This window comes from Sus scrofa, chromosome 16, assembly GCF_000003025.6.
Source record: "Sus scrofa isolate TJ Tabasco breed Duroc chromosome 16, Sscrofa11.1, whole genome shotgun sequence".
NCBI lineage: Eukaryota > Metazoa > Chordata > Mammalia > Artiodactyla > Suidae > Sus > Sus scrofa.
The window spans coordinates 62833497-62853677 of record NC_010458.4 but is presented as its reverse complement, the minus strand read 5'-3'; the positions used below and the strand labels follow the sequence as shown (position 1 = coordinate 62853677).

General features: G+C 43.8%; 1 protein-coding gene across 4 annotated transcripts in view; it reads right to left on the bottom strand.

Moving 5' to 3' along the window:
- ATP10B (ATPase phospholipid transporting 10B (putative)) overlaps window positions 1–20181 on the bottom strand; it is a 348672-nt gene that overhangs the window by 64807 nt on the left and 263684 nt on the right. For all 4 annotated transcript variants that reach the window (XM_021076903.1, XM_021076905.1, XM_021076902.1 and 1 more), the window contains 3 exons: window positions 16581–16708; window positions 13882–14134; window positions 12539–12777 (listed from right to left, as the gene is read on the bottom strand). In XM_021076903.1, the coding sequence (XP_020932562.1) occupies window positions 12539–12777; window positions 13882–14134; window positions 16581–16708 (620 nt within the window). The remainder of the gene's footprint in view (window positions 1–12538; window positions 12778–13881; window positions 14135–16580; window positions 16709–20181) is intronic.

Here is a 20181-nt window from a genome sequence, read left to right as displayed (position 1 = left end):
TTTTTTTTTTTTGGTTTCTTTTTTTAAAAATCTGCGGGCTGAATCTGACTCATGGGTTTCCGATTTTTCATGTCTTTGTAGGAGTTGCCAATTCTCCCATCCCCCTAGAATTCAACTACATATTGACCTACATTTTAAATTCAAAAATTCTATGTGCATATTTAATCTCTCTAGAGATAAACTAAGATCCTCTGCCTTTTCATGAAGTTGTGTTTTCTGGAGTCTCAATATTGCTTTGTTTGAAGCAGATGTTCAATAAACACCGGCTCTTTGTAGAGAGGACAAAAACCATTCTGCAAAGAAGTTTCTATATAAAACTTTCTATCAATGTTCAGACTTCACAGATTATTTAAGGTTTAGAAGAAAGAGTGTCAGTGATTGAAAAAGATGGACCAGGGGCAGCTTGATTGATTCGTGCAAGGTAAAGACTGAGGGCCAATGACCTAGCAAGTTTTACAATCAAGAACCTAAGTCAGGATTTAAAGAAATCTTGTGAGGAAAGAGCCTGCAGACCGTGTTTTGACTACCAACTGCAGTGACTCCAGAAGTCAGAGTCTCTCCTCCCTGGGGGCTGTTGCCATAGATGAGAGCCATGGGAGAGGAGGCCCAGACAGGTGTGGAGATGCTGGATGGCTGCAGGGTTGAGAGCTGGGTTTTCCAACAGCACAGGGAAATCAAGGGAAGTGGATTGGACTGCGATGGAGCACATAAGTCTTAGAGTGCAGTCTTCATCCTATCATAAGAGGACAGCATCCAGGAAAAACCCCATTTATTAAAAAGAAGCGACTAGTAAAACTATACCATGTCTGCCCTTCATTTCCTTGCCTTCTAATAAGGCATGGTGAGCCATTCATGCCACACAGTGTCCCTCGTTTCATGAAGCTTGGGAAGGAGCAGGCACCATCCATCCTCTCTGCCTTTGGGTACAGTTGTCTGAGCAGGAACTCATCACACTGATGAGGCCAGTCCTACCTTTCCAAGGTCATTTAGCTGACCTCACCAGCATCTCACAGTCCCAAATTGACATGCAACTAATTCCAACTTTTTTGTTTTTGTTTTTGTCTTATTGCCTTTTCTAGGGCCATTCCCACGGCACATGGAATTCCCAGGCTAGGGGTCTAATCAGAGTTGTAGCCACCGGCCCACACCAGAGCCACAGCAATGTGGGATCCGAGCCACGTCTCTGACCTACACCAAAGCTCACGGCAACGCCGGATCCTTAACACACTGAGCAAGGCCAGGGATCGAACCCGCAACCTCATGGTTTCTAGTCAGATTCGTTAACCACCGCACCATGATGGGAACTCCAATTCCAACTTAACTGAAGCATATAGAGATGGTCTGACTTGACCAATGTCACTCCATGAGTGGTGGAAAGCCAGAATTGAATATCAGATCATTTGATTCTGAGTCTAGGATCTTCCTTTCTGTGGCCATGGTAAGGTAGCTGTGTCCCTTTATTAATGCTCCCATGCAACTCCCTTAACCAGATTCCAGGATCCCTCCAGTACCTGTTATCATTTTATTGACACCACTCAAGGAACTCTGAGGCAACTTCTCATAACATTAATGCTAGTTCCTATTCATGGAGTGTTTCTTATGTTCTAGGTACATCCATGGAGCTCAGTGCATGCCTCTCACCACATTATCTGCTGAGCACTCTTATCCTCCCAGTTACTCTGCATTTCACATGAGGAAACTGCTGCCCAGGAAGATTAGGTGTCTTGCCCAAGGTCACAGTAAGTTGATGCAAGAGAGTCTGACTTTAGAATTTGTGCTCTTAACCCCCATGCCAGGCAAGTATCCCTGTGAGAAGAAAGTGACCTTTGATACTCGCTGACAGCTGGCATCTTTAGTGCCTGGCATCCCAAATACAACTGACAGGTTTGTATATTTAATCCTGAGGGCTCAGCAGATAGTCCATGAGATTATAAAAGAGATTATGTGGATCTTTTTCAAAAAATAGATTCGCTTTTCTTTGGTGGTGATGGTGGGGGCAGTGGTACATGAATGACATGTTTTTAACCCTTACCACAAATACCCAGACTTGGGAACAAGCTTGGAGGTCATAAAAGCGAAATCCCCTACATTCCTGACAATAAAACCAAGGGCCAGGGAGGAGGGAGGTGAACTCCTCAAGAGTGCACACTGAATCCGGGTCAGAACTAGGTCAGCTTTCACACCACCTGACTCCAGCCTCTGACAGCACACTGCTTTGCTCTAAGCTATGCATTATGTATTTCCAAACGGTGACACAGTTAAGATGATTTAATGGTTATTTATTGCATGTCCATTTACTCTCTCGTCTCTAAGTGCCATGAGGGTAGAGACTGCGATGTGTCCCCGGTGCCTGGCAGCCTGCAGGCACTTGAATCTTCATTGACTGACTCCTAACTAGGACAACACGCTACCTCGCCACTGATTAACTCATGGCCTCTCTTTGTTCAAACTCTTCCTTGGTATATTTCCAAGCAATCATATAGCAATGCATTAAAAAAAAAAAAAACAAACCCACAAAACAAAAAGCAACAGTTCTGCAAAGGGCCTACTTCTCTCTGGGATTGGCAGTGGGCCCAGCCTGCAGGTGTCGGCAGCAGATGTCAGGGAAGCTTTATCCAGGCCGCAGACTTGTTTCTACAGGGCAAGCTCCTCCTGGTTCCCTTCGTCCAAGTCCATTGGTTTCCTGTCTGGTTCATTAACATTTAGGAACTTGGCATGTGGGACACTTAGAGAGAAAGCAGTTCCCCCACCCACCTCCAGGCCCTTTGGCTAGTGTATTTCTCTAAAGGAAAATAACTAGAAATTTAGGGGCCACCATTTGTTTAGAGCAGAGTTTTGTAGCAGCCAGTTGCCCAACAGGTTGGATTTCTTTCTATTGAAGACACCTAAAGCTCAGAAAACCCTCTTTGAGGAAGGTGATCTCTGACCTCACACCACACCCTAAAGGATTCTCTTATTATCATTTGATTATATCTATTGACAACTGAGAACAAAGGCAAGAGCTTTGCTAAGTGCTTCCATGCACATCATGTAGTCATAATAACAGCATCGAAGTAGCTACTATCATTCTCCCATTTTATTTATGAGGCAGATGAGGCTTGTTGAAGATAAGTAACTTGTTTAAGTCTCCAAATCAGCACAAGAGATGGATCTTGAATCCAGTTTTGCATGACACCAAAATCCAAACCCTTCAACACAATGCCAGCACTTCCCAAACTTGAACATGTACACAAATCAGCCAGGTGTCTTGATTAAATGAGATGCTGATTCAGTGGGTCTGGAGTGGGGCCTGAGCATATGCATTATTATGGCTCCCAAATAGTGCTCCTGCTGCAAGTGCAAAGACCACAGTTTGAGTAGCAAGTCTCTAGGCTATGTGCCCAACCTGTCATTCCCACTTCCTTTCTGGCCAGGGAGTGGCCACATTGAAGGCTGAGAGAAGCAGGCCAAGTTCCAATCTATACTTCTCTTCTAGTTTTAGTAAAAGCTTTCTCAGAGTTACACTGGTTACAATCATGGATGGGGAACAGCAGATTGTCCCTCTGGGAACCCATAGAGCCAGTGGTGGAAATTAACAGGAATCCTAGTGATGAGCCTAGAAGCAAACTATGTGGCTTTGTTCCTCCTATGCCTCCATCTTCTCCTTCACCTCTCTCTGAGCTGTGCTTCTTATTCTAGCTGCTCCTTGGAACCGCAAGTCTTCATGTACTTGTGCAGAATGTCTCCACTAAAACAACCTCTACTCTCCCTGCTAGATGGTCCTTCTTTTTGCTCTGGTTAACCTGTAATTTTGTCTCAAATCAGCCCCCATGCTAACCCTTCCATGAAGCCACTTTGATGCCTAGTTTGATATAGCGCATTTCTTCTGGGCTCCTACGGCACTTCTGCACCCATATATCCCAGCACCAAGAACAGTGTTATATAATCGCCGGGGTTCTTCTTGCCCCTTCAGTGCACGTAAGTGCCTCAAATCATGAACAGTGCCCCACTAGACTTTATATCCCCCAGTGTCTAGAATGGTACTTGCCACACTGTGGATGCTTGTTTAGTATTTGTTGACTGACTGACTGACAACAAATGAAAGGGTATTCCAGAGAAACATAGATACTGAGAATACATAGACCTGGCAGAAGTGGAAGGAAGCAGTCCCTTCTGTTTGCTATTGCTGAGTGTCTTAACTGGTACTACCACTTCAAAAGCATCAATCAAAATTTTAAAAATGCACATATTCCCTACAGAAAAACTTACATGTATCAACAGATGATGGCTCAACCATGCAACAAATTCTAACAACTATTAAAAAGGGGATGAAGGATGAGACAGCTCTCCACTGAATTTCTGTCTGTGTGTCTACATATGTGAAATATTACTTAAGATTTATAGGTTAAAAAATCCAAAGTCCAAAACAGTGTGTATGGTATGCTTCTGTTTGTGGGAAAGGATGTGCCTCTGTGTGTACCTTACTTGCCCATGCTTCTATATAGATATAGCACCTCTGGGGAGGACCTAGGAAAATGTGAATAATGGTTGTCTCTGAGATATGGGGGAACAGAAGCAGGAAGGAGGCTTACTCTCTTCCATTTGCCCTGTGGTTCCTTTTGAATACTTAGCCATGAAGTTGTATCACTATTGTGGAAACAAACTTTCGCAGTTGCTGGGGAGCTGACGCTACTTTGGGCAGCGATTTTTTTTTTTTTTGCACTTGCTGAACTTGTGGCCTTGATAATATTGAGTTTTCTTAAGAGTGGGAAGAGGCAAATGTTAGTAAATATTTGCCTAAGAAGAAGTGCATCAATTGTTAAGGTAAGTTTTTCAATGGGCCAGTGGGACAGAAGCGTCAAGGAAAAAAACTCAGGGGCCTAGCAAGAAGAGAGCTTCCCATAACATCCATTCATTGTAAAAACTCTTATCAAATTGGTGAAAAAAAGCTGAAAGACTTCCTGATAAAATCTGGAATAAGACAAGGATGCCCATTTTCACCACTTCTATTCAAAATAGTATTAGAAGTCCTAGACACAGCAATCAGACAAGAAAGAGAAATAGAAAGTATCCAAATGGGAAGGGAAGAGGTAAAATTGTCATTATATGCAGATGATACAATATTATATATAGAAAACCCCGAAGACTTCATACAAAAACTACTGGAACTAGGAGTTACCATTATGGTTCAGTGGTAATTAATTCAACTGGTATTCATGAAACTGCAGGTTTGATCCCTGGCCCTATTCAGTGGGTTTCTGATCTGGCATTGCCTTCACTTGTGGTGTAGGTCACAGATGTGGCTCAGATGCTGCATTGCTACAGCTGTGGTGTAGGCTGGCAGCTGCAGCTCCAATTCAATCCTTAGATTGGGAACCTCCATATGCCACAGATGCAACCCTAAAAAAATGCAAGCAAACAAACAAAAATAACAATAACAACAAAAAACCAAAAAAACTCCTGGACCTGATAAGTTCAGCAAGGTAGCATGATACAAGATTAACACATAGAAATTTGTTGCCTTTTTTTTTTAACACTAAATGGAATGTCAGGAAGAGAAAGTAAAGTAAAAAAAAATCCCTTTTAAAATTGCTTTAAAAATATGTAGCAATACACCTGACCAAGGTGGTGGAAAAATGATATTTTGGGAATGGTAAAACATTGATAAAGGAAATTGAAGATGATACAAAGAAATGGAATGATATCCCCTGCTCTCAGATTGGAAGAATTAATATTGTTAAAATGGCCACAATACCTATCATATTACCCTTGACATTTTTCACAGAACTAGAACAAAGAATCCTAAAATATATGTAGAACCACAAAAGACCTAGAATTGCCAAAATAATCATGAGGAAAAAGAACAAAACTGGAGGCATCACCAACCACCCAGACTTCATACAATACCACAAAGCTACAGTAACCAAAATAGCATGGTTTTGGTGCAAAAACAGATATATAGATAAATGGAACAGAAAAGAGAGCCTAGAAATAAACCCACATACCAATGGTCAATTAATCATTGACAAAGGAGTTAAGAATATACAATGGAGAAAAGGCAGTCTCTTCAGAGAGTAGTGCTGGGAAAGCTGGACAGCTGCATGTAAATCAATGAAGTTGGAACACTCCCTCACAACATCTACAAAAATAAACTCAAAATGACAAAATGACTTAAATAAAAGACATGACAGGAGTTCCCACTGTGGTGCAGTGGAAATGAATCTGACTAGTATCCATGAGGATGCAGGTTTGATCCCTGGCCTCGCTCACTGGGTTGGGGATATGGCATTGCCATGAGCTGTGGTATAGGTCACAGATGAGGCTTGGATCCCACATTGCTGTGGCTGGGTGTAGGCTGGCGCTACAGCTCCAATTTGACCCTAGCTGGGAACTTCCATATGCCGTGAGTGCAGCCCTAAAAAAATAAAATAAAATAAAATAAAAATAAATATTAAACAAATAAAAAAGGCATTACACCATAAAAGTCCTATGAGAGAATATAAGTAAAACATTCTCTGACATAAATTGTAGCAATGTTTTCTTAGATCATTCTCCCAAAAGAAATAAAAGCAAAAATAAACAAATGGGACCTAATCAAACTTACAAGTTTTTGCAGAGCAGAGGAAACCATAAACAACAAAAAGACAGCCTAAAGACTGGGAGAAAATATTTGCAAATGATGTAACCAACATGGGCTTAATTTCCAAAATATAAAAGCAGCTCATCCAACTCAATAACAAAAAACAAGTAACCCCCCCAAAATGGCCAGTAGACCTAAATAAATATTTCTCCAAAGAAGACATACAGTTAGCCAAAAAGCACATGAAAAATGCTCAACATCACTAATTAATAGAGAAGTGGAAATCAAACTAAAATAAAGTGCAACCTCACACAGGTCAGAATGGACATCATTAAAAACTTTATAAATAACAAATGCTAGAGAGGATGTGGAGAAAAGGGAACACTTCTATGTTGTTGATGGGAGTGTAGATTGTACAACCACTATGGAGAACAATATGGAAGTTCCTCTAAAAACTAAAAATAGAGTTGCCATATCATATCATCCAGGAATTCCACTCCTAAGCATATATCCAAAGAAAACTCTAATTTGAAAAGATGCACACATTCCAATGTTCTTAGCAGCACTATTTACAATAGCCAAGACATGGAAACAACCTAAATGTCCATTAATACAGTAATGGATAAAGAAGATATGGTACTTATATACAATGGAATATTACTCAGCCCTAAAAAGAATGAAATAATGCCATTTATAGCAACATGGATGGACCTAGAGATTATCACACTAAGTGAAATAAATGAAAGACAAATATAATATGGTATCACTTAATCTAAAATATGATACAAAATGATCTTATTTATGAAAAAGAAACAGATTCACAGACATCAAAAACAAATTTAAATTTACCAAAGGGGAAAGGGGGTGGGGTGGGGAAAAATTAGGAGTTTGTGATTAGCAAATGCAAACTACTATATATAAAATAGCTAAACAACAAGGTCCTAATATGTAGCACAGGGAACTATATTCAATTTCCTGTAATAAACCATAATGGAAAAGAATATGAAAAAGAATACACACACATACACGTAACTGAATCACTTTGCTGTATACCGGAAACTAACACATTATAAATCAACTATACCACAATAAAAACATTATAAAAAGAATAAAGGGCATTTCCCAGGTATTACAAACCTTGTTCTTGTGAACATGGTCACCAGTCTGTGTGCCCCTCTTTGAAACCCTGGGAGCGAAGGGAAGCAAAGCTGAGATAGGCTTCATCTCTTTCTTGCTCTCTGTGGTCATATCACTTCCAAAAAGATTCTGTGTGATTGACTAGTTAAATCAGGGCTCTTATCTAACCCCGCCGTGGGAGTGTGTGCATGTGGGCTGTCCCTGTCGACTCTAAGCAGACTACAAAGTGTGGCCAGTTATCTTCCTAAGAAACAAAGGAAAATCAACTTTCAGGAAAGAAGGTAGGGGGCCAAAGACACCCCCTTTACATCTCTATTACATTCTTTCAGGACAGATGGGAGGGCCTGCACCCATGAAGGGAGAGGAGGTGTGGTTTGGAGCCGAAGAGGCCCTCATGCAAACTTTATGATTAGAAAGATAGTCTTTGGTCTGATGATTCTGGAAAACACTTTGCAAATGGTACTTCTAAACGAAGATGCTCTACTCCAATCCTGGCTGTTTACAGATCAGGGGAAAAAAGGCATTTCATTTTCCATCTGCTAGGACTATTAAATGCTGGCTCAGAACTCACTACTTTCCTAAGTATATTACCACATCCTAAAGCCACAGATTTTATAGCAGCCAATTAGGCAACAATAACCAATGCTTCCTTGTTTTTTGTAGTAAAGGAAAAAAAAGCCAGCTTTTGTGGTGGTGGTTATTATTGCTGGTGCTCATTTTATTTCTGGTTTAGAGCAAAGGGCCAAGGAAGACAACCACAGGCTTCTTTGGCTTCAGCTTCGGTGCTCTGCCATGCCTGGAGTCCCTGGGGTTTCAGAAGCAGGTTTTAGATGGGGAAGGTGAAGCACTGGTGGTGCCGTGGGATTATCCGACCAGAGTGGATGCCAGATGGATGAGTGGAAGAGGAGACACACAGAGGGCCTGCCCAGAGTGGGTGGGGGTGGGAGCCAGGAGATCCAACTGGGGCTGCTGCAGATGGACTGATTCAAGGATCTGCCACTCCAGCCACAGATATGTGACAGGTTAGTGTTAGAGCCCTTTAAGGCAACAAAAATCATCCCCTTCAGCCAATGCCTCCTCAGTTGTAGAAAGTGCCCATTTGAGCCAAAGATTATTTCCAAGTGGGAGGATGGTATGCTTAAAGAATTTTCAATCTTGGTTGCTCACTAGAATCATCAGAAATAAAAATATAAATAACCAGGCCCCACCCTAGACCAAATACCCCAGAATCGCAGGGGAGAAGGCTTAACATTATATTTTATAAAAACTCTCATTCCCCTCACCTTCCCTGCCATCATCAGTTATGTGAACCTTTGTCCAAGGAAGACAACTTTCCTTTTGAAAGTTAAAACTTCTATGAGTCATCTATCTGTCTGGAACACATGCGTTTAAGAAGTAAATCCTCGAAATCAACCCATTTTGCATAAAAATAATCCTCTTTTTTTTTTTTTTTTTTGGCTTTTTGCCTTTTCTTGAGCCGCTACCGTGGCATATGGAGGTTCCCAGGCCAGGGGTCTAATCGGAGCTGTAGCCACGGGCCTACACCAGAGCCAGAGCAACGCGGGATCCGAGCCGCCTCTGCGACCCACACCGCAGCTCATGGCAACGCCAGATCCTTAACCCATTGAGCAAGGCCAGGGATCGAACCCACAACCTCATGGTTCTTAGTCAGATTCATTAACCATTGCGCAATGACAGGAACTCCAATAATAATCCTTTTTTAAAGATGAGAGCATTGAGGCTTCTAGCGCAGTGAGCTGACCAAAATCACAGAGCTAATACATGGTGGAATGGACATGAACCTGAATGCGTCTAATTCATAGCTGGCAGGTCAGCACAAGCATCCTGTTATTTGACTTTTTTTAAAAAAATACTTTTTAGTTGTTACTGCTTATTCCTTTTGTTTTTTTAATTTATATTTTAAAATTATAGTTGATTTTACAGTATGGCACCAATTTCTGCTGTACAGCATAGTGACCAGACTTATGCACATATGCATTCTTTTTCTCATGTTATCGTCTATTCTGTTCTAGAACTGAGTCAAAAAGAGAAAGACAAAATAAAAAAGAGAAAGACAAATTCCTTCTGGTATCACTTACATGTGGAATCTAAAATATGACACAAAAGAACCTATCTACAAAACAGAGACAGACTCACAGATATGGTATTTGACTTTTAGAACACCTGGTAAGAGTTGTAAGCAGAGTATGGTCAGGTGATGAAACAGGGATAGAAAGAGGTTTAACATGTTGCTTAAGGCTACCCCGGAGGCCAGCAACAGAGCTGAAACCAGAGCCGACACTTCTTGATCCTTGGCCCACAGCCCTCTCTAACAGATTGCTGGGAAGCTATTGTCCTTTCAACCCCAGATTGTCACTCAGACTGCAGAAGGGCATATGTGGCAGTTCATAAAGAGAACACACCACCATCCTACCTGCCCAGGTAACAAGAATTGAGTCTTACTCTGTGTCAATCTCCTTATTGTTCCAGAATGAATTAATTAGAACTAGACTTCTTTTTTTTTTTTTTCTTTTCTTTTTAGGCCCTTGCTCACAGCACATGGACGTTCCCAGGTTAGGGATCGATTTGGAGCTATAGCTGCTGGCCTACGCCACAGCCATGGCAACACGGGATCTGACCTGTGTCTTCGATCTACACCACAGCTCACGGCAATGCCAGATCCTTAACCCACTGAGAGAGGCCAGGGATCAAACCCACAGCCTCATGGTTCCTAGTTGGATTCGTAACTGCTGAACCACAACGGGAACTCCCTAGAACTAGATTGAATGTGTCAGCCAGGGCAGAACAGTGACATCCAGGACCTGAGACAGCTCACATGCTAATGTGTCCTCTTCCATGAGGATCAGTGAAGGGCCCTGAATAAAAGTTATACTGACTGACTCAGGGCTGCAGTTTTTCTGGGCTGCCGCGATACGTCAGGCTGAACAGGAGGCAATGTATCTGTGGGTTCTGGCTGAGATCTACACAGGAAAGCTTCATTTTTCTCCTGATGTCCTGGGGAGACATTCTCATATACACAAGATACATGTGGTATCTGAACTGGAAGACTCCAAAAAACACTGGTAGTGCAAGACCCAGTGAGAATTCACAGAATGCACTGCATTCATTGTCCAAATATTTAGATATAGAGCTGGGGGGAAGTGCATTCCATTCAGAGGGAAGAGGATTAAATTAGAGAAAGACTTGACCATATGCATGTCCTATTGTAACTTCACTTGGGAAAATAGAAAAGAAAAATGAAACTCAAAACCTCCCCAAAGGTATCTATGGATGATTTTTCTTGTAAGTTTATGAGCATCGTATATCTTAACATATTGTCATGGTTTTATCCTTGTTCATGTTGCGTTTCTATGCACGATAATAACAGAGTTAGCTTTGTATTCACTCAAAGTTAAATAAACAACAATCCAGAACATATAGACTCACATAATTTCTTCTTCTTCTTCTTCCTCTTTTTTGTTTAATGGCTGCACCTGGGGCACATGGAAGTTCCCAGGCTAGGGGTGAAACTGGAGCTGCCGCTGTGACCTACACCACAGCTTGTGGCAATGCTGGATCCTTAACCCACTGAGGGAGACCAGGGATCAAACCCACATCCTCACAGAGACAATGTTGTGTCCTTAACTTGCTGAGCCACAGTGGGAACTCCCTCAAAGCATTTCTTATCACAGTCAGAAAACGCAGTCCTGGGTAGTGTATACCAGGTAGCAGTGTGGAATATGCTTTTGATATATGACTAAAAAAACCCAGCAGCTATAATTTATGTGTGCCATGACTACAGAAGTGTTAAATATATGTTGAGTGTGTGTATGTGTGTGTGTGTATTAATGTGGTAAATAAAAGACTGGGAAGAAATTCACAGAAAGGATCATTTTGAAAAATCTAATTTTCTAATAATGGGGTAATAGCACATTTGGTCTTTCTGTTAGTTATGTCTTATTTAAGATAACTGGGGCTCCCTGAGGCCTTTTCTGTAAGTGCAAATGATTCCAGATGATGTGTTGTCTAGAGGAAGCGCATGGTGCAGAGGGAACTGGAAATGGGACAGGAGTCAGAATGCCCTAGTTTGGTCCTGACTTCCGGGAAATGCACTGTAGTCTTGGGGAAGGAACTCAGTTTCTTCACCTGCTATCTGAAGGTTTAGTGATAACCATCCCAGTGGATCAAATGTGAAGGGACCACATACAGAAAACCCCAAAGTTTCAAAGTTGAACGTCATAGGGGCAGTTATCTTAAGGGAATGAGGGGGCCTGGGTCATTTGGGCAGAGATGTTCTTTGCTTCATAACAATTTGAGACTCTTTGATTATCCCCATAAATATATTCTCCTGTTTTTTCTTGAAACCTATAAGCCTTACAGCCTCATCTTTTGTTTTCCATTTTTTAGAAACATGGACATGTCAGATACTTCTCTTTCCCCTTAAATGTATTTTGGAAACACGTGCGTAATCAACATACTGCTGGCCCTTGGCTTAGGAGGGGAATAAAGAGAGAAGAGGTGGGGTCTGAGTTGGACTGAGCACTGCATGCCCAGGCTGAGGAGCACCCCTTCTTCATTCAAACCAACTACTGCCCCAAGGAAATGCTGGCTTCATGGGGAGAATTTTTTAGAAATCTTCCAATTTTGAAACACTGAACATCTGAAATGGACATGAATTTTATATGCCCAACAAGCCCATGTAGGTTACTTACAAGACCAAGGGTTGCCGTTAGAGTGCTCTTGAGGGTTTAGAATCTTATTTCTTTTGCACCCCAGATCCTTCCCCCTTTCCTCCCCAGGAGAGCCCATTTGCAATTCAAAGAGGAAAAGGCAGGGACTTACTATGGAGCTGCTGAAGGCCACTGGGGGCTGTGAGCTTTCACAGCGCCCCACAGACCTCTGCCGCGAGTGGCCCTGGATGGGTACCCGGGCACTCTGGCTCCTCCTCAGAGGCTGGGCCCCTCCTTGGCCCCTCATTGTTCCTGGGCCTTGGTCCCATCGGGCTGGGAAGGACAGGCACCGGTATTGGGTCCACTCTTCACTATCAGAGTCCAGCTCCTTCGGGGTCTCTAGTCGCTTGGCTGAAAGAAAGGAACTGTGTTATTGCACCAGTCATAGACCTTGGCCACATCACAGCTGGGGAGATGCCAGACTTTGGGGTGGTGCGTGGGGTAAGAACATGGAGTAAAGGCACTGTGCTGCTCTGGACAACAGGCAGCTGGCCACCCTGACTGGAGGAAGAGGGGTGCAACTCAGGGGCACAGGTTCAAATCCTAGTTCTATGACTGCCAACCTATGTGACTTTGAGCTTTGCACAACCCATGCCTCTATTTCCTCAATTTAGGGTTATAAAAATCACCTAAGTCATAGGGTTGTTTTGAAGATTTAAAGATATACTGTATTAAAGTGATTAACATACTCTAAGTACCAGTTATGGTAGATGTTGTGGTCAGTACAAAGAGATTAGAAGCACTCATGTAAATGCGATTGGACTGCCTATAATATCCCTCTTTTCTTTCTCCATTCCTTCCATTCAAAAGAGTGAATGCTGCTCTTCAGAGTTTCTTCTCCTAGGTAGGAAGAGAGGGGAGAGAGAGGGAGGGAGGGGGAGAGGGTTGTGTGTTGCAGAGAGGGAGTTGATGGGATCAGGTCAGCATTCTAGGCCACCTGCAGTGCATGCAAGACAACAGCCCAGGCATTTTACAGTGACATTTCCTAAGTCAAACCTTTGTGCCAGTGAAAATCCAAGAGCTCAGCTAGCAAGGAGGGCATGTCCTGGGTGTATGGCATCTGAACATGGCCTGCACCGAGGCCTGTGCTGTCAGGCATGCTGACCCGAGACATTCTTAAACTTTGGCTGCATGACTGTCACATAATTTGGACCTGTCCCCAGTTCATTCCTGACAGGTTTAAATCCTCTGTGTAAATGGCACCAGACAAAGATCGACCCATCGGAGGGCAACCACACCGGAGATCGCTGATAGCCTCTGTGAGCAAATGAAAGTTTACATGTGACAAGAAGAGCACTGAACTGTGACAAGGAAACCACAGGGATACAGGAAGATATTTTCCACAGAGCCCCAGGCTCTGCGGGGAGCCGGGCTAAAGGCTTCTATCACCATTCTCTTAGGAGAGCAGGGGTGACCCCTTTAGAAGAAGGATGGGGGCTGCAGAAGCCCCCGTACCATTTTCTTGGTGAGAATACTCGCGGCCCATGATGGTACAACGCCGGAACACCATCTTGTTCTCGGTCAGCGTCCCCGTCTTGTCGGAGAAGATGTGCTGGATCTGGCCCAAGTCTTCAGTGATGTTGAGGGCTCGACACTGAATGGACATATCAGTCTCCTCATCATACAGGTCAAGGTCGTTGTGCAGGAAGAAGACTTGCCCGAGCTTCACCAGCTCAATGGACACATACAGGGAGATGGGGATCAGCACCTGTGGGGAGATCGAGTGCCACCAGGTCAGAGACCCGGCTGGTCCCCCATCTCAGGACCTTCACTGGAGGTAGGGGGTAGCAAAGGCACTTCATGGAAAGCTCAGGTCAGCTCACGAGATGGACTTCCTCTGAGAAATTAAAGATCAGTGACTTCACGCCTCCCTTCGGATTTTTAGGGGAATCTGAAAAAAAGACACACTTGCTTCAACTAGGGATGTCCAGTGGGGGTAGGCACTTGCCACTGGTTGTTTACTCACTGAGTGGGAAGCGGTAGGGAGCTCTAGTTGCTTCTGTCCAGAGTCTCCTTCTGCCCATAGATCTCTATGCCACTAAGGATTGCTGCCCATTTTGACAGGTGTTTAGATACATTCTTTTTATTTTTTATTTTAATTTTTAATTTTTTTGTATAATGATTTTAATTTTTTTCCATTATAGCTGGTTTACAGTGTTCTGTCCATTTTCTGCTGTACAGCATGGTGACCCAGTGTGGTTGCCAAGGAGGAGGGGGAGGGAGTCAGATCCATTCTTTTAAAAGTATAGTTAATTTACAATGTTGTGTTGGGTGCAATAGCTAAGTGATTTAGTTTTCTGTGTATATATTCTTTTCCATTACAGGTTATTACAAGATATTAAATATAGTTCCCTGTGCTATACAATGGAATCTTGTTGTTTACCTATTTTATTTTTATTTTTGGCTGTGGCCTGTGGCATGTGGAAGTTCCCAGGTCAGGAATCAAACACAAGCCACAGCAGGGACAATGCCAAGTCCTTAACCACTAGGCTACCAGAGAACTCCAAGATTACCTGTTTTATATATAATAGTTTGTCTCTGCTAATCCCAAACTCCTAATTTAACCCTCCCTCCATCCTTTCTGCTTTGGTAACCATGAGTATGTTTTCTATTCAGACGGATTATTGATCACTGCCCACTGTATCTATTGAGTGCTTGCTGCATGTTATTTGCTCTTCTAGGTCCTGCACATGGCAAGGAGAAGAACAAAATCTCTGGGATTGATGACCTCGTATTCCAATAACAAAGAAATATATATAAGTGGGTGGTGAGTCTCATGAAAAAGAATAAAGAAAAGAGGAGCGAGGGTGAAGGCTGGGAAGGACTCTCGCAAACCATGACCTTTGTGCAGAGACCTGGAGAAATGAGGGCGTGAGCAGGAGGTTATCTGTGGAGAAGGAGCATCCAGGCAGGGCAGGGCAGGCTGGGTATTGGTCGGTGGGGGGTGGGGGTGGAGGCGGGTGGGGGTTCAGGGGTGGTCAGAGTCGGCGGGAGGCAACACACAGGGATGTGGTCTAGGAGGGAGTCAGGGTCCAGATGACCTAAGGCCTTGTTGGTCTCAGTCAGAACTTTGTATTTCACTTTGGATGTGAAACCATCAGAAGGTTCAGTGAAGAGGCGGGCGTGGCCTGCCTCACATTTAAAAAGGATTGCTATTACTGTTGGAGTTCCAGTTGTGGCTCAGTGGAAATGAATCTGACTAGCATCCAAGAGGACGTGGGTTGGATCCCTGGCCTGGCTCAGTGGGTTTAGGATCCCAAGTTTCCCTGAACTGTGCTATAGGTCACAGATGCGGCTCAGGTCCCAAGTTGCTGTGGCTGCGATTCAACCCCTAGCCTGGGAACTTCAATATGCCTCAGGTGCGGCCCTAAAAAAAAGCAAAAAAAAAAAAAAAAAAAAGGCATTACTCTGCTAAATGAACCAATGAACTAGTGATTAAAAAGTTTTCAGCAGTAAGAGGACAATGAAACACCCTCAAATACTGTGAGAACTCAAACATAGATGGTTTTTTTTTTTTAAAAAAAACAAAACTACAGCTTCCCTTATTGCTTCATAGATTGTAATTTTTTGTAGACCCTGAAGATTTTTTTATGTCTCTTTATACCTTATTGCATTTTGCAGGTGTTTACTTACAGTATGTGCCTTTCTTACCCCTCTCACGGGTGCTCTGTGTTTTTGTTTTTTTTCTCCTATATAGGCCTAGTTCTGCCTTTTTCCATCTCAAGCTCTCAGGTTCAAAAACTCAAACCTATTGTTTCTTTCACTTAATGGCTGAGGCTGGAGGTTCTCTGTAGTTCTCTGTGCTGCACTGTTATCTTGTGTTATGCCCAGGTCACTAGGGTTTACCTGTTTTATGTCTGGCAAAGAGACAGGCACACATAGATCACTGCTGTAATCTTACTTATAAATAGAAAAGCCTGATAAATATTTCCCTGTTATTACCTGAGGCCAAAGTCCCTTCCAAAAGGCAGGGCTGGTCCTGATATTATTTCAGATATGAATATTTTCAAAGACCCATGAGAAAGCAATAAATATTTCCCCGTCTCAGTCCAGTTGGTTCTTTCTTGGGGCCAGCACTGATTTTTCTTTCTTCTGCAAAGTCGTACGGGTATTGGCCACAGGTCTGCCTGAGCCCCGAGTCAGGGAGGACCTACCTGGAGCAGGATGATCATGGTGAGGAACATGTAGAAGCCCCCGAGGGCAAGGGGAGGGAAGTGGCCATTGGCATCCGGCACATCGAAGGGAGGGTGTTCTGCAAAGGTCCCATTCCAGAGGCTGTGACCTGAGAGGAGGCAAAGCCAGGCATAAGGCAAAATCTCCACTCAACCCTAAATTGGTCAACTCCATCAGCCCTTCCTTAACCCGTTCCTGGAAGGGAGTGTGTTTTAGAGGAGCCCATCCTTTTTTCTACATAACATCAGGGTGGTGTATATGGGTTCATTTAGCTATTAAAGGGCCCTTCATCTTCCCTACATTTCAATCTCTTGATGGGCATTAAGTCCGTCCTCCCAGAGGAGACTAGCATGGGGATTTCTGATATTTTTTGGTAGTCCTGTTACATAGGGGTTGGAAACAGACAAAGGGGCAGGAAACGTTTTGTTTTTTTTTCGGTTGTGTAGTAGAGAGTACATGGCTGGGAAGTCTCAACAAACCTGTACCCTAGACCCTCTTTTTCCCCCATGTACACACCCACACACCCATCCAGTCAACTATCCATTTGATCATCCATCCATCCACCCATATATCTGTTTACCTACTCTTCCCTGTCTCTTTTATCCCAAATTTATTAATTCAAGAAGGAGTTGGTCCTAGCTCTTGTCCTTGAGGAGTTCCCTACTAAGTCAGGGAGTCAGATGTTAAGCTACAAGTCCCACATAGCATGAAGGGTGCCATGTTAAATCCTGGAACACTCTAAAAGCCCATAGCAACAGCACCAGACACAGACCGAACCCTCAGTTTCCTTATGGGGCTAATACCACCCACTACGTGAGGACTGATAAGTGCTCCTGGCACCTGGTACCAAGGTCTCTGGATCTGGCATGCTCACCTCCTTCTCAGAGAGAGTAGAATCCTGCCCCTCCCCATTACTTTCACAATCTATTGATTATTTTGGGCAGTCTACCAAGCTGATTATGATTTGCCTGTACCTTCTTAGTAATTAGTAGTAACACATTTTCCATGGGGTTATTGTGAGAAGGAATAACCTAACATGTAAAATGCTCTTGGTACCAGAGTAGAGCTTCAGGGAATAAATGCCAGAGGGGATGATGCTCTGCTTCTAAGATACTTCAGTGCCCAGGAGTTGGGCCAAATACCACCATACATGGCAGAAGAAAGACTTACAGACATAAGGTTAAGAGCCCGATGTATGCATACCACATGATATCACTTATATCTGGAATCTAAAATATGGCACCAATGAACCTTTCCACAGAAAAAAACGCATGGACTTGGAGAAAAGACTTGTGGTTGCCAAGAGGGAGGAGGAGAGAATGGGAGGGACTGGGAGTCTGGGGTTAATAGATGCAAACTATTGCATTTGGAGTGGAGAAGCAATGAGATCCTGCTGTGTAGCACAGGGAACTATATCTAGCCACTTGTGTGGAACATTATGGAGGATAATGTGAGAAAAAGAATGTATGTATATATGTGTGACTGGGTCACTTTGCTGTATGGTAGAAAACTGACACAACACTGTAAACCAAGCATAATGTAAAAAATAAAAATCATTAAAAAAAAAAAAAGAGTCCAATGTATGGCACAGAGCCAGGGTCACTGGCTGCCAGAGAAGCCAGAGAAGGCTGCCTGGAGGAGGAGGCCTGGAGGGGTTCTGGAGCCCAGGCAGGGACTGGGTAGGACATGATGAGCAAATAAAAAAGAAACACCATCCTTACATAATTAAAGTAAATGTTTGATAAATAACCCTGGAATGCCGCTCATTCCAGAATTTTTGCCTCCTGCAGGGGCTGTGCTTTAATTAGGTGCCAGCAGAGCAGAGGCCTGCCATTCTGTATGAGTTGTTCTTTCCAGACAGAATAGACTGCTGCCCCTCCCCATTACTTTCTCAATCTATTCATTATTTTGGGCAATCTACCGGGCTGATCATGGTTTGCCTGTACCTTCTGTCACTGTGTGATCTTTTAATCATTAACTGCCTTTCTCTGGAGACACAGTGAGATGATCTCCAGTGTTCTTGCCAGGTCTGATGTTCCCTGAAAAAACCGTCGGGAAGCAGAGCCAACAGTTCTGCAGTGTCTTGGGGGCAGAGGTGGCACGGAAAACCAATGGTTGCTTTTGTTTGCCTGATTCCCTCCCCTGCAGGTGCTGCCCTTCCAGGCATGAGCCCCTCACTTGTGTGCCAGTGGACACACCTGAGAAGGAGATTAATTAAAAACTCCAGGCCACGTATGAAACTAAACCCCACCTTCCTCACTGTGGTGACACTGCAATCTCTGGGTGTCCTAGGAAGATCTTGGGGTTTCAGACACTGTCTTTTGAAAACAGTGATGGGACTGATTTCTGACAAAAGCAGGTAAAGAGCAAAGGCCACGGCTGCTCCCTGGTGTGGCGTCAGCCGGGGTTTTGGACTCAGCATATGAGTTCTCCCTCTTGATCCTCCCTGCTTCTTTGGGGTCTCCTTTAGGGTCCTGAGAACATCCTTGGTGTTAAGCCATGGAGAGGGAGTGTGGGTAAGAGTGAGGGTCCCTCTCTGCCTTCCTCTCGGGGGTGGACTTAAATGTCTCTGATGACTCCAGTCTAAACCGTCTGCAGCTCTCCACACTCGGTCACAGCCTGGGTCTCATCAGGTCTCCATTCTTGGCCTTGCTCTTGCCACACAAACAGCCAGACGTTCCTCTGCTTAAAACACTTCTCCTTTCTGCTGCTGTCCTTTTCTCGTGGCTGTCTCTGGGGCTAGAGCGACAGCTCCTTCCTTTCACAGCTGCCTGCTGCACCCTAACCTTGCCCCCTCCCTCCTTCGGTAAACACCTCCTGCATCTGGGAATCGGCCGCAGCAAGACTTCCTTCCTTGATGCTCCATTAATGCCTGTCATGGGCTGAATAATGCCCTCCCCCCAAGGTGTTCAGGTTTCCATTCCTGACCCTGTGACTATGCTACCTTAGACAGCAAAAGGGACTTTGCAGATTCGACGAAGGATCTTGAGATGGGGAAGAGGAGCCTGGGATTTCCAGCTGGCCTCAGTGGTGGAATTACAAAAGGGAGCATCTTTACGAAAGGGAGGCAGAGGGAGTTTCTCCCACAGACAAGGAGAAGGAAATGTGAGTGGCAACTGGAATAAAGTGCCTTGAAGATGGAGGAAGGTAGCTCAAGGGAGAAAGTGAAAAAGACAAAGGACCTGACTCTCTCCTCAGAGTCTCCAGAAGGAGCCAGTCCTGAGGACACCTTGGTCTTAACCCAGGGAAATTTATTTAGGACTTCTGAATGCCAAAGCTGTAACAGAATCGACTAGTATTGTTTTAAACCCCTGGGTTTGTGTTAACTTTCTACAGCCGCACTAGAAAACGGATCCAGGACTGGTGTGCAACCCTCCCTGAGTGAAGTGGATGGTGTTAGTGATTCTGTTCTTGGGTGGGGCTTCTTCCTGCCAGAATGTAAGCTCTCCGAGGACCAGTCCTGTGATGGATTCATCTTGTTCCCCCCTCAGGATAAGGGGGTGCCTGGGTTTAGGTCGTATGTCTTAGACAGATACGTGAGAGAAGCTCTTCCTAAGAGTTAGAGCACATACTACTTTCAGG